The sequence below is a fragment of the Sebastes fasciatus genome, chromosome 24 (genome assembly GCF_043250625.1).
Source record: "Sebastes fasciatus isolate fSebFas1 chromosome 24, fSebFas1.pri, whole genome shotgun sequence".
In the NCBI taxonomy this organism is placed as follows: Eukaryota; Metazoa; Chordata; class Actinopteri; order Perciformes; family Sebastidae; genus Sebastes; species Sebastes fasciatus.
In genome coordinates this window covers 15781202-15799814 of record NC_133818.1, presented here as the reverse complement: position 1 = coordinate 15799814, position 18613 = coordinate 15781202, and the positions used below count along the sequence as shown (strand labels likewise).

General features: G+C 40.5%; 1 protein-coding gene across 12 annotated transcripts in view; it reads right to left on the bottom strand.

Moving 5' to 3' along the window:
* dgkza (diacylglycerol kinase, zeta a) overlaps positions 1–18613 on the bottom strand; it is a 78910-nt gene that overhangs the window by 26337 nt on the left and 33960 nt on the right. For all 12 annotated transcript variants that reach the window (XM_074626950.1, XM_074626958.1, XM_074626960.1 and 9 more), the window contains 3 exons: positions 8136–8196; positions 4314–4354; positions 3845–3987 (listed from right to left, as the gene is read on the bottom strand). In XM_074626950.1, coding sequence (XP_074483051.1) covers positions 3845–3987; positions 4314–4354; positions 8136–8196 — 245 coding nt within the window. The remainder of the gene's footprint in view (positions 1–3844; positions 3988–4313; positions 4355–8135; positions 8197–18613) is intronic.

Here is an 18613-nt window from a genome sequence, read left to right as displayed (position 1 = left end):
GAACCAGCTCATGGATCAGTCTCCTAATTCCTCCTCCTCTCTCCACCTCTTTTGGGATTCATATTCCCCCCGGACAACTGCACAATACACTCTGTAACAACAACATAATAGCCGATAATGAAGACGACAAAGCGGGAGAACTGGGCTGACGAGCCGATAAGGACAGCAAGGTCGCCAAAAGTTTGCTTCATCAGCCTCCCTCCACCTCCCCTCTCGGGGATATCTCTAACAAGCTGAAATCAGACGACTGCATGTGATGTTAATGGATGCCACTAAGCTGCACTGTCGCGTCTCAAATTACTGCCATTCAAATGAGACAGACGGGGTCCCTGCCCTACTTCTACTTCCCCCCAACATGCCTCTTCTTTCTCCTGCTGGGCGTGGACCCAATGCCTCGTACACAGACACCCAGAAGCAGGCTCTCGCGGTCGACCACAACATGTTACTGGACAGACTGGAGCACTGGGTGGGACCGTCTGGCACGGCGCTAAATTGGTTTGAATCCTACTTGAAAGAACAGGGACTATTTTGTGTCGATTGGTAATGAATTATACATCTGAGCGTACAGCGATGACATGTTTCTGCTCCCACTAGCACAGATTATGGAAAACAACTAAATATCTTATCATAATTCTGCAGACGACACATATTTATATAAGGATATCACCGGGGGACTACGGGTCCATACGAGCAAGTTTATTCCAGCTTCCTTCGCAAGAACACATTCACACATTCACACATAAACCAAAGTGTGACGGCCCACAGTACACTGCAGTCATGTTTCTTTCTTCAGGCCACGGCTCGGACAGTATGTTTCCAGACTGACAGTCCATAATGTTTGCTGCCCGTCTAGTTGTCAGTAGTTATTATTGTCATATTTACCACATATTAACCAGTGGAGGCTGGTCCACAGAGACAGAGGAGGTTGCTCCTCTATTTTTGAGAGGCAAGAGGGGAGATTAAAATATAAAAAAGAGTAACTGGTATTGTTTTACTGCTTCATTTTTCACTTTACATAAGAAAGTAGAGAGATAAGCAGCCAACTGGTGTAGTAATTATTATCATTTTATTTATATAGCACTTGTCAAACTTAAGCGCAAAGTGCTTTCCAGATTAAAAGATTTACAGAATAATCTAAATCCCATGTTTGCCCCTCTATAAGATACATAAATTAGGAACATGAGAGCACAGTTGTGTTGCCTAAACCTAAAGAAGTTGTAGCTGTGTTGCCTAAACCTAAAGAAGGTGTAGTTTTGTTGCTTAACCTAAAGAAGTTGTAGTTTTGTTGCCTAAACCTACTGTAACTGTTTGTTTTGCCTAAACCTAAAGAAGTTGTAGTTTTAATGCCTAAACCTAAAGAAGTTGTAGTTTTATTGCATAACCCTAAAGAAGTTGTAGTTTTAATGCCTAAACCTAAAGAAGTTGTAGTTTTATTGCCTAACCTTAAAGAAGTTGTAGTTTTATTGCCTAAACCTAAAGAAGTTGTAGTTTTATTGTCTAAACCTAAATAAGTTGTAGCTGTGTTGCCTAAACCTAAAGAAGGTGTAGTTTTGTTGCTTAACCTAAAGAAGTTGTAGTTTTGTTGCCTAAACCTACTGTAACTGTTTGTTTTGCCTACACCTAAAGAAGTTGTAGTTTTAATGCCTAAACCTAAAGAAGTTGTAGTTTTATTGCCTAAACCTAAAGAAGTTGTAGTTTTAATGCCTAAACCTAAAGAAGTTGTAGTTTTATTGCGTAAGCCTTTTTGTTTGTGTTCAAAACGTGACGTTTCATTCAGTTTTACATGTTAGAACGTGTTAATTTTAAGTTTCACTTTCACTTTTACAACGTAGTAGGTGTAGGAGGCCCCTACTGACCCACATCTATGGTGCTTATAGCGACTGATAACGCCTATTTAATGGCCTAGTACCAGTCGAATCGGATGAAAAATGAGACAAAATTCTTTGGTCTCCATTGTAACTGTATTTAAAGCCTTTGCAGCTGTGTCTCATACTGTATATCAAGCAGCACTGAGACCATATCTGTGTACATAAGATGGAGGTGCAAAATAAGAGAAATAACTAAATAAAATGGGTTGGTTTTCCTCCTGTCTTCCCCAATTTTTTGAGTCACCAGCCGCCACTAATATTATATTTTTTTTATACAAATACATTTTATTTATTTATACTCAATTAACCGTCACAAAATGTGTTTGCATGCTCCACTCCACTTTGTGGAATTTCTCTTCACAGGGTTTCTGTTTTGCATCTGTTTGGACAATTAATTAAGCAGCTGAAATACACAGCTCTCTATTGTAGCCGTTGATTTTCTAAAGACGTGTGAATGTAAGTACAACACAGTGTTAACACTGCCTTTCACACTCTTTGCTTCTTTTTCCTGTAATGAATGAGGTATATCAAAATAAAGTAAAAAAAAATTAAATAGCACTGCTGTCTGCAGTAAGCAGCAGATAACAAAACACAGAATTTGTGCTCAGTGTGACATCTAGATTGCGTGGGCCGGGAGATCTAATGCTGAGGATGCGTTCGGGCTCACAGCAGAATGTGAGAGAGCTAAATTCTGCATTTGGCTCTATAAAATACTCTCTGTCCTTTTATGTAACGATATAAAAGCAGCAATTATTAAACATGTGTGGACACTGTTGATACCAGAGAGAGACAGAGAGAGACAGAATGTTTTTACACAAATGACTGACTGCTTGATTGACAGCTACCACGACAGCGACATGACAGCACAATGCAATACATGATCAAAAGTGAGGCGGTGCTGGGACTTCACTTGGGACTTGGTAAATGGTACATTTATAAAGCTCCTTTATCCACAAACACACACACTGTTGGCAGCGAGCCATGTAAGGCACTGGGAGCTCTAATCATCGGGAGAATTCAATTGTCTTGCTTGGACACTTGTGGACAGGATTAGCAGACGATCGAATCACCCACGATTAGTGCACGAACAGCTCTAGTTGCTGAGACACAGTCACCCTAAATCACTAATCTATGTCTTGCAAAATGTCTCTGTGAGAGGCTGCATCGGGGCTGGTGTGTTTCTACAGAGTAGAAGATAAACTACCAACCAGGAAGTTCAGTTCATAGACATGACACAGCGGTTTATTACATCTCATCACAACTCTGGAAACCCCCACCGCAGGGGTTCATTTCAATGAGAACATGCAGATTCTAAGAGTTATAGATTTGTTAGATTAGAACATAATCTATGAACCAATTTACAAACCCAGTCGTCAGAAAAAAATGTGGTATTGTACGTTTCAACAAACCACGGGATACGTTGAATGTCGACGTCTCTGAACCAAAAAAAAGTGTCATAATTACCTCCGCCAAGGCCGAAGGCCTAGGAAGGAGGATATGTTTTCACCGGCGTTGGTTTGTTGGTTTGTTTGTTTGTTTGTTTGTTTGTCCGTTAGCAGGATTACTCCAAAAGTCCGCAATAGATCTGAATGACATTTTTTTGGAGGGTTGGGGTGTGGCACAATGAACAATCCATTAGATTTTGGTGGAGATCAGGATCATGATCCAGATTCAGGAATATTTTTAAGACTTTCGATCACACAACGTGCGAAAACAGCGTGCGTAAAACGACGTGCGTTAAACAACGCAACGTCACAAACAGCGTTGCGCAAGACATCGTTGCGCAAAACAACGTTGCGCAAAACAATGTTGCGTAACACATCTAAAGTCAGCGTTAACTTTTGGTTTATACGGGCCACTAACAGCGGTCTCCTTGCTGCAACAGCATTAAAAGGATGTCTCTGGTTAGTTCGGTTAGGGTTTAGGTCCAACCAGTGGTGACACGGACAGTACCAGTGTGGCGGTGATTGACCTACCTGCTGTTCACCAGACTGGAGGCGGGGTTAACCAGGTCAGGCATGGTCGAGGGGGAGGTCCCCACCGTCGTCATGACAACCAGTTCAGGGTCCAGGATGAAGATCTCTTCTTGGGAGATTTCTGATACGTAGTTGAGATGTTCCTGATAAAACATGAAGCACGAGACGGTTTCAACCAAACAGTGAGTCCATACAGGTATCATCCAGACCCTGCTGTGAGTGGAAGCTCACCACGATATTATATAGCACATTAATCCTTAAACAAAACATATTCACTTCAAGTTTCTTGTGTGTCAACTCTCAGGAAACATACATGCTGGCCTATCCTACACTATATACGCTAGAACTGATCATCAATCAAATGCAGTGAGAGGCAGCGCTCTTTGTAGTGAAGAGGCAGATGTATTCATTTTGAGATAGTCTTGACACAATGGAGAAAGAACATCCAGTCTAGGTGAGACAGACTTACCTGTGCTCGGTCTATCCTGTAGAAACGATCTGCCGTCGTAGCTTAAGAGACAAATAGAAACAGTGTTAACCTATGAAATATTATCCTCTTTAAATTTCAGGCAAATTCAGGCAGGTTTAAAGCAGATTGTTACTAAAAGGTTCAGGCCAAAAGGTTAATAGGATTTCTTCATTGTTAAATTGTTCATAGGTTGGCTCCCCACTACTGCAGCACTTATAGTAAGAACTGTATGTGACGGCCTGCGGGCAAGGCAGTATCGCTTTGTTGGAATTTTTTATATGTTCATGTAATATGTCTGACATGAGTGAAGCAAATTTTCTCCTTGCTTTACTCGCACGAGTTGGACCGCCTGGATCATTTGTGTTCATTTGCGCTCAAAACGCAGCGGAGAGGAGAAGGAACTTGTCTCCATAGATACCAACAACTTTTCCTTCCTCCGTTTCCTCCATCAAACCATGGAGGAAATAACCACTGTTGCTGCTTTGTACATGTTGTGGAAGTCCCAGATATGTCAGAAAACCAAACGCTGCTGTGTCTGGGTTCATAACGTCACGCGGCAGCGAGCTGTGAATTTCACCGAGCTGTAGCTGCTGCGGTATAAACCCAAAATAAACAGATTGTGCTGTGATTTAATATCAATAAACGAATCAAACGTATGCTGAACTAACTACATAATGAGGCTGATTAGTAAAAAGTCTGAATTCATGCTTTGTCAGGTCTGTTACCATGACGACAAGCAAACATCTTTTAAAATGCTTGTTTTCTGAATGGAGTTTGGATGGATCAGTGCCAGGCCATGCAGCTGCTCCATCAACACTCAACATAAAGTCATCTAGGCATAAATACGGCAGCAATGTTGTCTGTTATACACACATATTTATACACAGTTTGGTCCAGTCCGGTCCGGTGTGAATGTACCATTAGGATGAAATGAGTCCATCTAATTAATGATTAATGAGCACTGTACCTGATAAATAATACACAAGGAATACAGGGAAGGAGACAATGAAGGCGTTGTGTTTTGTGACCCACAAATCTTTATGTTTCCACTGCAGAAACAATCCAACAAGCACTTTTGTTGAAGCATACAGTACTAAGACCTTAACTGACACTAATGATGGTGGATCCATCACAGACCTGTCAGACCTCCTTATTTAAATCTTTTGTTTTTGTATTTTTCCTTAATTTGATAGCGACAGCTGAGCTACTGTACAGATAGAAGTGAGAAATGGGGCTAAGTATGCACTGTGCAGCTGTATTATAGAATAGAAAGATCTAAATATTAGATCAGGACTGGTGCTGAGATCATCAGGATCAAAGGACTCAGAGACCACAGAAGCTAAAAACCTGATCAGGAAGTGAATTGTCTTACGGATCACCTGCTAACCACGTACACATTTCCTCTGTCCTCTTCAAACAACTCTCTCGGTCTCTCTTTCAACTGTTGTTTCTTTGTTTGTTCTCGGCTAAATTCCACCAGGACTCTCTACCCAAGCAGAGGTGTGTATGTGTGTGTGTGTGTGTGGGGGTTTGTGTATGTGCGCATGCATGTATAACATTGTGTAAGACGCATGGTTTCTCTCTGTGATATTTTTGGTAAGCTGCTGCTGCTGCTGCATGAGATTAATATTCATGACATTCACTATGCAACTATGCTTTATGTTATTTTGATGTTACAGGTTTGTGACTGCATGCATCTCATCAACTATAACCTTCATTAAATGACCGGCCCTTTGTCACACCCCGAAACCAGGAATCTATTTCGCAGATGAAGAAACAGCAACTGCCAATCAACAGGTAGGAGAAGAACTGCTTAACAATGCAGAGAGACTGTGCTATTTTTGGTGTCATTGATGTGGAATGTTCTAGTTATTATTATCAGCATTTTTTTGTCTACTTAACATATGACTGTATGCAAGTCTGCAAGCATGAGCTTTACAGATGTACTTCTCACATTTGTAACTCAATGTTCTTGTTTTACAGTCGTCCTTTGGGACAAAGAGCCGCGAACGGCGTATAGGGAGGACGTCGAGGTGGATGGGTGGGTCAAAACTCACAGGACTTTCGCCCAGGAGACTGCTGTTTGTGTCCCGTGTGAAACCAAAGGTCACAGTTGACTTATTTGTCACGTAACTTCTGTACTTAAGTTACGGCTCTTCCGGAGTTATTTAAACTCAAACCGTGATCTTTTCCTAAACCTAACTAAGTAGTTTGTTGCCTAAACCTAACCAAGTCGATCTATTCCTAAACCTAACTAAGTAGTTTGTTGCCTAAACCTAACCAAGTCGATCTATTCCTAAACCTAACTAAGTCGTTCTTTTTTTTTTAAAAGACTGGAGTAGAAATTGACACGTGCTTCGCGTTTTGCTGGACATTCGTAGGAAAATGCACTAAAAATACGTTGTTGAGAGTTGTGCTGAGCGTCACGAAAAAATGGAAATTCATGTCTATGAACACGAATCAAATAGATAAAATTTCGTGACTGTTTCACAAACTGCTGAGACTGTGTTGGAGATATTGCGTACAGGAGACCACCAAATTCTAATCAGTTCACGGCTGTCGCCGGCGAGGAGGCATACAGATTGTGAATCATCCTTTAACCTGTTCTGGAGCAAAAATTGGTCATTGCGCCCTGTTGTCTCCTAGGTTTTCTGTTTCAGTTAGTCTGCGTCATAAACTGAAATAATAACGATACTAGATAAAGATTTTGACCATCTATAAGACAGGGCCACAAGATTACGTAATAATGCAGGACCTGTTCATATTGTACTGCCGTGGTGCAAATCCCCAAACAAATTTGCAAGTAATCAAATTATCAAAATCCAACTGACACCCAGGCAGTTCCCTGTTGGTAACCCAGGCTGCTTTATTACACTATAAACCCATCCTGACTCCCCGGTGAGAAAACAACTCTCTCCTGTGAGAAATTATTAGAATTTGTTCCAAATTCTGTGTAAGACAGGAGTCCGGTGGAGGGGTGGTGGAGGCGATGCTGCACATGCTCAAGAAAGATATAAAGACATATACATACAGATATCTATAAAGATATATGCAGTATAGTGCACAAAGCTTTTCAGTATGGTGTCTCTATCAAATGAAACATTGAAAATACACATCATATGTATATTAGCAGTATATAGTATGTTTGTTCTGAGCTTCATAAAAGTTAATTTCACGAGAAAAGAGCGACAGACTAAATCAAGAAGCTAAATCAAAATTTGTCAAAATGGTAACTGCTATCTGACTTCATAACAAGTATAAATATATATAACTGAAATTATCTGCCTTTATATCTTTACCTTTCCTTTTGCAAGTTGAGTGCAGGTAGATAGGAGTTAAAATGTAGTTATTAAGTCACACTGAAATAAAGAAAATCACTAGCCAGTGATGTGAACGTCAATCACGACCGTTTCCTAACCCAACCTAAAGGGGTTGTATTACCTAAACCTATAACTTCATGTGAAAACGGAAGTTTATTTTGAAAGGACGATTTTTAGTTGCTTTAACTTAAACCGACCCTAACCATGCGAGATCATTTTTCAATGCTGTGTCAGTGGAATCAGACTATTGTTGATCCAGAGACTTCATTCTGTGTTAACAAGGGCTCACAGTGAACAACTGACTTGTTCTGTTTTTAATAAAAATACAAACTTATTGAATTATGCTTACATACAAGCACACTTCATTATTTGCAGTAAGTCAAATTGTGCTGTTTTTGTCTGTAATTTATGTGGAAAAGTGTTCATGGAACAAGTTTGGAGTCCAGATGGTAGAAAAAGTGATAAAGGCAAGAGTAAATAATGAACAATGTGGTGTACTTACAGTCCAGGAAACACCACTTTGGAGATAATCTCTGCGAGGAAAGACTCTTGGCTGCTTCCTCCTGAATGACAAACAGACAGAAGCGTTAGAATGCAGAGCAGGAGAAAACAATGGAACAGGTGTGTTTGTTAATAGTGATGCATCCATCTAGAGGAACCGAAAGAGCAGCTCCGAGAAGAAGAAGAAGAAGAAGAAGAAGAAGACGTGGGCGGATGGAACAGAATGTTTGCCGTGACCTCGAGAGAAATTGCGGGTCGACAACAACAAAGTATGACACCGCTCAGTGAGTAGTAAAGAAAGGGCTGACGTATCACAGTCTTTCTATGGGGAACATGAGTTGTTACCATCAGGACGAAGGTACATGGTACCGCCCTTGTGGACTAACCATGCTCAAAGATCAGAGATTCATACCTTCCAGTATAACTCTGTTAAACTTATCCTGATCATTATATATTGGTGTCACTTGCATTTTGTTGTCCTATTTTTTCTCACTTATCAGTATCTATTTTGTATTGCCTGGAAAACATCTACTTCAAACAACTGGATTTATTCAAGTTTCTTGCCAAAAACTACATTTTACAACAATACACACATCATCATTTTCACGCAATACTTATTTTTGAGTTTGAACGCATCATGATATAACTCAAAGGAACCTCCGTCCGTTAGCGGTCGGCTCCGTTATTCAGCCAAGCAGGACTGTGCTTCCGGAGGAGGTCTGAGTTCGGTTCGTTTGAGAGAGGTCTGAGTTCTTTTGGAGTGTTCGCATATGCGCAAAATAATCACTCAGAGTTCAACCTGTGTCACAGGTTGATCTCTGATTGTTTCCGTTTGCAGAGACTCCTGTCTGCAGTGTACTTCCACACAGACTTACATTACATCATTACCAAAGAAGTTTCAGTGTGTTTCTCCAGTGAAAAAAAATACAAAATAAAGAAGTTTTATCCACATCTAGTATATTATCTCTTTATGTCAAAACATATAGAAAAACAAATCATACTTGATTGAACATTAAAGTTCAATAAACCGATAAATCAGATGTCTGAAAACACAACAGAATTCTGCGACCTGGAGAAAGTCGTCCACACCTTCGTATCCACTCGCCTCATTACTGAGACTTTTTGTATGTTGGTATCACTCAGATCTGTTTTTTTTTAGTTTTTTTCATCCAGTCTCCAATTAGCTCAGAATGCTGCAGCGAGATTTCTAACGAGATCAAGAAACAGACACCGTATTAGTGAGATTCCTGCCTCTTCGCTCTGGCTCCCTGTTAGCTGGAGACTGAGGTTTAAAACCTTGTTCTTTGTTTACACAGCACTAAATGGTCTCAGCCCTGCTTCTATGTGTGACCCCCTGCTCCTGCACACTGTCAGACACCTTAGATCCTCCAACCAAAGACCCCTGTCTGTCCACAGATTAGAGACTAAATGTTGTGTTTCTCAGCAGAGGCCCCCAAACTGTGAATTTCTCTTCCTCCATGAATTTGTTCTTCTCACTCCATTGATGTTTTCAACTTGAATCACATTTTACTCCGCTAACTCGGCCTGACGTTTCATTATTCCTCCGTTCGTCTGAGGCAATATGTTGCCTGCCGCATGCTCTGTTCTTTCTTTGTGTGCTGTGTAAAAACTTCTAGCTTCTAGCGTCCCAGCGCTACAACTAATGAGATGAGAGGTGTTGATTCAATGTTTGGGTTATTTTGGAGGATGTAGGGAGAGGAGGGTGATTTCAGCCCGTTATTTATAGGCAACCATAGACAAATGTGACCCATCCATTTTAAGCACATTTGGGTTAAAAAAAAACTGTTTTTTGCAGCTCAAAGTGATTTTTTGTCCTTAACATTTACAGACAAGTTTGAAAAAAATCTCACACGTGTTAAAGCTTTAGGAAGTTATAATATGAGGTTATAATGTTAGCATTACATTAGGTCTAAATGGGCGGGGTAATTTGAATCAAAAGGCCTGGGGGAAGTTGAGCCATTTATTTAGAGATTACAGTTTTGACTTCTAAATCTTAATGTAAACTGCAACGCTTCACTAAAGGATACATAAAAAGATGATCAAACAGGCTAATCAACTTTTAACCTTTTCTAGGACGTGAGTGGTTCATGTTTTAGGGTGCGTCACCATCTGTCATGCCACCCTCCTGAAGAACCCTCTCCTCTCCCTAGGCTCAATTTACCCGTCATCGGGGTCAAGTTGAGCCTAGAGACCTTTTTTTTCCAAGTTTTTTTTCTTCTAGTCAATCTATTCCTAAACCTAACGAATTAGTTTTATTTTGAAAAGACTGGAGCGGAAATTGACACGCCGTCATGTGTTGCTGGACATTCTTAGGAAGGCGCACAAAAGTCGTGTTGAGCGTCACGAAAAAAAAGGGAAATTCGTGTCTATGTACACGAATCAAACAGATTCAATTTCGGGACTATTTCACAAACTGCCGCGAGACTGTGTTGTACATGCATACAGCCTCTTTTCAAAATAAAATCCCAACGTAGGTTTACTTAGTTTTTTAGGTTTACTTATACAACAAAACTACCAGGTTACGTTTAGGGAAAGATTGTGTATTGTGCTAACATGAATTTGTTAACTAGCGTTACTTAAGTACGTGACAATTAAGGTAAAATAAGTCAACATTGGTTTCACACAGGGCACCAATATAGCGGTCTCCTGGGTGAAAGTCCTGTGTTTGTTTGACCCATCCAACCTCCAATCCCACCTGCTGTACGTGAAATTTCTCGCTCTTTATACTACCTCAGTTGCTCTGAGCATCTAATAATGACACAGATGGGTTTACATTGGAGTTAGTTGAAAGCCTGGTGCGTTTGTTGGGAGTGAGAACGGGTTGATTGAGGAGAGAATGGCTGAATTTTGGTTCCCTATTAAACAAACTTGGGTCTATATGATATGATCTATGATTCCAAATGTGATCACTTAATATGATACTTAGGGCATTTTTTTTATGTCTGAAACAGTGCTCATTTTCTCAACAAAAACTATGACGGAAAATATTCATTGCCGACTTTTTTTTTTTCATGACGAAAATTACACTAAAACTAAATAAAAAGGAACATTTAATAACGAGAACTTTACATTTTTGTCAAATAATAACTAAACAACAACAAATAAGAAGCAGCAACAAAACAGCTGAGACACGCTATGAACAACACCTGTAACCATGGTAACTGCAGCCTCAAAATGCTTAGAGGACACAAGAATAAAAAAAATGCATGACAAAAAGGAGACAGTTTCACAGACTAAAACTCTCATGTCATACAGTTGCCATTGACTGGAATAACTTAAAGAAAAACTGGTCACATGTACAGATAATTAATGCTATTTTTGGCAGCTTTAATACAAAACAACCGATTTCAGTTCAGCTCTGTGACTGAATGTAAAAAGTCACCTCCCAGTCGTCGTGACAGGAGGAAAACAAGCCAAAGCAAGTAAAGTTGTTTTCCTTTCAAACTGCGAAGCTTTCATGCAGACTGTGACAGAAAGGCTGGCTGAAGTAAACACTCCTACTCTCCCTCTCTGCGTGTGTCTGTACTTATCTCATCCTGCTGTCGACTCCAGCAGCAGTCTCGAGCCGAGCAAAACGCCCGCAGGCTCTAACAGCGAACCTACAAACACGGAATCAAAAGCTCAACGCGTCTGACTGAACGACTTCTCTCTTCACCTTCGTTCTTCTCCTGTCTCTTCTCCGTTTCACTCCTGTTTGTCTTCTCTCACATAAAGTTGCTGAGTTCTTCCTGTGTTTGGGTCAGATTTAGAAAGCCTTGAAGGCCTCCGTTCTGATTCATTCAGCGCCTACAGTTGTGTTTGTGTTATTTATCAAACGGCAGCATCAGCCTGGAAGTGCAGTTTGCCTGTCGCTCCAGGATCAGCAGTGAGATGCGCCGCTTCTCTTCTCAACAACATCCATCTCAACGATGGAAGACATAAATATGTTACTTATATGTTATAAATGTGATATTAAAAATCAATGAATTGTGAATGAAACTAAATGCGTATAAGGAAAATCGATGGTCACGTCAACTACGTTACTCATGAGTTGGCCCTAGTCTGGGTAACTTAGTTGACAGTAACATAGCAACATAGTTGACAATAATAAACTGAGATATTTATATCATTTAAATGTGAAACTCAATTTTAAGAAATGTATAAATAAATAACAAATAGATAATGCTAACTTGGTTTTGAATTGTATTTCTGAGTTTAAGACACACTCAATTGAAAAATGGACATCGCAAAAACTATCAATTTAGGAACATCATCACAAATCCAAGCTAAATGACACATAGTGGGCACTAAATGTGTGCCTTAATCTGTAAAATATTATATTTTTGAAGAGAATACTAGTAGTAAAAAATATCATTATCATCAATAGACGTGAAATGTACCCTCAGTTAGAGAATGAAGATGTTTCACATGTAAAGTCTGCTTTAAAGGTCCCATATTGTAAAAAAAAAAGTGAGATTTTCAGGTCTTTTATATTATAAAGCAGGTTTAAGTGTTTTTTAAATACTGTTAAACTATCAAAATGATCAATATACGGAGAAATACACACAGCTCGTATTCAGAAATTGTGCGTTTGAAACAAGCCGTTTGGATTTCTGTCCATTTGTGATGTCACAAATATACAATATTTAGACCATTAACACAGTTTTTTATATGTAAACATTCTAAATGTGTCCCAGTTTATTTCCTGTTGCAGTGTATGTAAATAACATCAGCTGACAGGAAGTAAACATGGACCCAAGCTGTTGCCTAGCAATGCAATTCCATTGCAATTCCGTTGAAATGTGCTAAAACAGAGCGTTTCAGACAGAGGGTGAATACAGGTATATTCAGGCAGACAGTATGAGGAAAATAAAGTTTTTTTTAAACATTAAAGGATGTAAACATGTTCTAGTAGAAACACAAAATACAAGAATGAACCTGAAAATGAGCACGATATGGGACCTTTAAAAAAGAACATACAGCATTGTCCTGGTCACACAGTGAATGAAGGTTCTGAATATACACTGCAATAAGAGCAGCAACAGTTTGCCATATTCAGTCATTATCAGACAATTCTTTTTTCTGCACTAGTGAGCATCAGCAGTCACCAGAGAACGGCAGATCAAACGGTGAAACGAGAGTTACATCATCCGGTTGCTATGCAACACAAAGTCTGACAACAACTCATGAGCTTGTCTTCTCAGTGTTAGCGATCTAACCTATATAAAACAAGATAGTGTTGTTAAAAATAACATTTACAGAGTTCGTGTTGCTCTGCTTGCTCCTGAAGAGGAAGATGAAAAAGCTCAATGTGAGATGAAGGATGTGGGTACGTGACATCCTCATCAGGAGAACACAGCACAGTGTCTCCTCTCATCTACAGTGAGACAGAAATACAGCAAGTTCAAGAGCTGCTTCCACATTCACTGCATTTACACTGAAGTACTGGGATTACCTCTGGGTTTAAGATGGTGTATGAAGTAGAAACTAGAAGCACCTTTTCCTTTTTCAGGTTGAGGAATTAAGATAAACAGTTAACAAAGCTCTGCTGATCACACGGCCATGTGTAAAATAGTAAAAGACATGCAGATTCATTGTTGACTCTAAAGGTCCCGTAGATGTGAATGTGAGCGTGAATGGTTGTCTGTCTCTATGTGTCAGCACTGGAATGGTCTGGCAACCTGTCCAGGGTGTACCCCGCCTTCACCCAATGTCAGCTGGGATCTTGCCGGTACTATAACCCCAACATTACAGAAAATGACAACTAAATTCATCGGCAGTTGAACAAGCACTCTGTGTGTTCACGAAGCAAGGATGCACATGCACACCGTCACGCCAGCAGAGTTACAGCTTGTTTGACCTGATGTTTAACCGGACATCATGAAACATCACAACTTATTCTCATAAATTTCATAAATTCATTTTACTAGGGAGATTTTCGCAAAAAAACGACTGCCTGCCAAAAACCCACAGCGCTCGATATCAGACAGTCAGCTACAGCATGAGTTGAATTTAGAATCAATTTAAAAGAAAAGTAGAATGGCACTCCCACTCAGAGAGCCCAGACGAACGGTGCATTCATGTGCTCCCTGGATGCTCCCATTTACAGAGTTGTGTTCTTATGACTTCGGTGAGTTCAAGAGCTTTAAGTTGTAATGCAGGAAGAAGATGTGTTGTATTTTATTGCTTAAACAACACCTTAGCTGTTTTTGACTTGTTGGCATTCCTTGAATTTTCCCAGTCGGGAACTCATTTTTCCGATTATTCCGACACCACATGAATGCAGAACAAATGCCGTCTCGCAATGTTACTGAAAGGGAAACATAATGCATGTACAAAGGGAAAAAAAAAAAAAGACCGAGCCGAAAATATAACCTCCTTGATGGAGGAGATGAACTGTATGTTGAGTCAACGCTGGCAGATGTGTTTTCTTGTTGGAAATGCGATCGTGAGTGACGGGTTGTTGTATGTGGTGTCCGGAAGAAAAACATGTTATTTCTCTGTAGGGTCCTTTCCATAATGTTGGCAGACACTTTTATTAATAAATCGGAGCCTGTCAGTGGTAAAAACAAGCACTTTATTGGACATAAAATGATGGTGCCAGGTTGCCTCAAGCTATTACAGTTCTCCCTCAATACTGGACCAATTTCAAAAGATGTTGTCCCCATTAGTCACTTCAAATAGGGTCCAAGTTACCCTTTAACAACAAGCTGATTAGCAGTGTTTCACAGTTTGTGTGTGTTTTACCTCTGACCAGGTACTCTGTTGCACATGTAACCACACCCAACAGTGATGTCACGGTGTACTGAGAGTACACTTCTACATCATACACCATAAAGTACAAGGAGATTAATATTCAATTAAGTTCAGCACCATCAAAACATGTAGTTTGCAGTCGATCAACAGCATGATTTTGCGTGTAAGAGTTCATCAGTGTTGAACTCTTTACTTCCCCTCCACAAGTGAAATCCATTCATTGTGGTGATTCCGTTGTCATTAAAGGGTGACTTCAGAATTTTTCAACCTGGACCCTATTTTCTTATGTTTTTGTGTCATGTCTGCAATTTCTGAGGTCCAGTATTGAGCGAGAGTGCCACTCACGGGCTGCGATGTTATCATATCGGGGCAATTTGGCGCCGACAATTTATTTAAATTAATTGGTCCAAAAGTTTGAATCATCCAAAAAAACATTTGTAACACTAGAAACAAACCATAGTTCAATTTGATCCAGATAAAGACCACCTCTTTTTGTCGGACCAGGGATGGGCTGTTTGGTTCGGAGGTCGGGGGGGAAGTTTCACCTGTAATTTTGGTTCGGATCACACTGAAAAGTCCGAAAGTCCGGACCAAACGAGGTAGGTTGTGTAGTTGAAACTTGTATTTGAGTACAGTAGAAATGATGGTGGTGGTGATTAGAGTGCTTAAATACAGTCTCACTATTATTGTGATTTCTGAAAAAGATATCTGGTCTTCTATAACAATGATTTGTATAAGTTACTTTAGGTTCCTTTGGTTGGTTAAGTGGTTTGAAGTCTGCTCCTATGAATGGAAAGGACTGCAGAGCTCCACGCTTTGTGAACACAATTCAGGTTGCACAGGCTGTAAAAGCCCAGCAACCTCCACTGCACATGTCAGGGTGACAGAGCATGACAGTACGGCATCCTAGCAGCTAGACCCTCCCCCCCCAACCCGACCTCAGAGAAGAAAGAAAGGAAAGAAACCGACAGTTTGTAGTGACGGAAGTCAAACTTCAGAGCTAGTTACGTAGTATATAAAGCAAAGAATACATATTGCTAAGAAGTGAAAGTCAATTGTCGATCCATTGCGACGTCAGCATCCAGCAGCAGAGCTATGCTTCCGCTGTTTTGGAGTGAAAACGACTACCGGACGCCAGTAAAACGTCCACCTATAAAGTGCCGTTGTTGGTTTAGTGTCATACATACTAGTAAGTGTAGTATTTATAAAGTAATTATTAGGAAATAGAGAAGTAACTATTTGAACAATGGGCTCAACAATTACTAGTTCAAGTCATACGTTCTGTGAGTAACATGAAGGAAATAGAGAAAGTGTATGTAATGTACATTATGGAGCTCATGCTATGCAGCAGCTTTTCCCACACAGGGACCAATTAAAGCCCTAAAGTCTACAGGCTATAGAATAAAATAAAAAATTAAATAGCTTTTCATTGTGCAGTTGAAATTCTGGACATTGTTTTACTTGTTATTCTAAATTATGAATGAAAAGAGCAAAAGAAAGTCTCGGTAGTACGAGAGTGAGTTGTCGAGATTCAATTTCAAGAGTAACAAGCTCTTTGAGTTTCTCTTATAACAGTTATAATTAGCTTTTCTGTCTGATCCTGTCTTCTGCCGACTGTGTGACGGAACAAAACTGAGAAAAGTGTTTATTGAATAATTGACTTATCATGAATACAACACTAAAAAGACTTTTCAAACAACTGTACTAAGAGTTGTCTTTGTCACTTGACTGTTTTTGTTCTCAGGCCTCTTCTGAGGAGATCGGGCCTCAAAGAGACTACCTAATTAACACCGCACTTCAATAAAGGATTATTTATTAATCCTTTCAAAATAAAAGCCTTACTTAAGCACTTCTTTTACCTGTTAACACACACACACAACAGAGTAAATCACATTAAAGGACACATTCAGCTTTACAACAGGTCACAATACATTAAGCTCACCAATAAAACAGAATATGGATACCATAAGCACATTGAAACACATATTAAAGGTCACACACACACATCTAAACACATTCACAATAGTCCATGCATCATTCTGTAACATGCTGAGGCACATGTGGGGGAAACTAATCTCTGTATGTGTGTTTTTGTCTCCTACTACTGCACCTCAAGGTGTGTATGTTGGGTCCCTTTTTTGAGTCTTGTTATTTTTGAGGGTGTATTTGTTGATATAGGTATAGATTATTATCAGGGCTTGTCGACCAGGTTAGATGTGATTGAGAAGCAGTAGAAGACCAAAGAGACATGATTGTTCTGTTGGCTGGCCCTTGACCAAATGCCTACGGTTGTATACCAGGAGGCAAGCTGGTTGAAACCAGTTCAACACCTTGTTCCTGACAAGATCATGACCTTGATTCTGCCGCTATTAGACGTGCCTCAATCTGATGGCTCAGCCTTCGGGAGCAATTTGGGGGTTCAGTATCTTCAGCTCAAGGACTTCAACATGTGGACTGGAGAAGCCGGGGATTGACCGCCGACCTTCCGATTGGTGGGCGACCTGCTCTACCTCTGATCCACAGCCGCCTGCCGCAAGGTCTTTGGTTGCACCCTCAAGTCACAGCTGAAAGAAGTGGATTGATCAAGGGTTTCTCTGGTCTCTTCGGAGGTTCTATCCAGAACCATGGACAAAAAAGCTGTGGGGTACGCACATCTGTAAGGTTTTTACAGGTACTGGATCAAAATCAGAAAACAGGATCCGCACACTGCAGAGGTAGCTCCAGGCAAATTTTAATAAAGCAACGTTTGGATCTAACAGAGATCTTCATCAGGCGTCGTCAAGTCAGCATCACAAAGCAGAGCAGGCAATATGTGGACACGGACACATCACCGCTCAGGTGCTGGTGATCTGCTTGATTGGAAGTCAATCAGGTCACACAGCTGGACCAATCATGGGAGGCAGAACACTCCTCTAGAAGACAACACTGTTGTTGCCCAGAGAGCTTTACGCAGAGAGCCAACGTGATCGGCGAGGCAGCAGCCGAGGATGTCGAGCACAATGTGTACCCTTCTGAAGTTCCCTGCTTCCCCTGTTGCCCAGTCCCTCTGCGGGGCTTTAAAGCTTCTCTGCATCATACGACTGCCATGATGACCATCACAGACAGACATCAATAACCACACACAAACTACTTGGATTCCAGCTGAGGCCTGATCTCCTCCAACTGGACCGCCTGGGTGAAGCAGTTTGATGTTGAAAGACTTAAACAAGCCAATGACCCCACGGTTACATCACTGATGATGTGTCTTTGTGCATCACAAGATGACACTACGTTATCAGCCGAGTTGTTGTGCTGAAAACAGACGTGTTTCTGCGTCTCTCTCAGTGGAGACCCACTTTTCAAAACAATGACACCTTACTCTATGCCGCCTCATTAAAGGAATACTTCACCCACAAAATGATTATTATTCACCGCGTCACTTGGAACTTTTGGAAGGAAACTTTGTTTTTCTCGCATGCCTCCAATGTGAACGGAGAAATTAAACTACAGTAACCTGGTTATGGGTTATCCATACTCTGCCTCACAAGATGAGGAAAACACCAACGAGTGGTGGCACATGCTCTAGTCTTTGCAGTGCAATAGAGACACAATTCAAACAATTATTCACACACAACTAAAGATATTGATTTCTTCACAGTCGGTGTGTAATACAAGCTTTCACACAAATACAACCAAAAGGTTAAATGATTGACCGATGATCTGCCCCTCTTCTCAGAAGGTGTG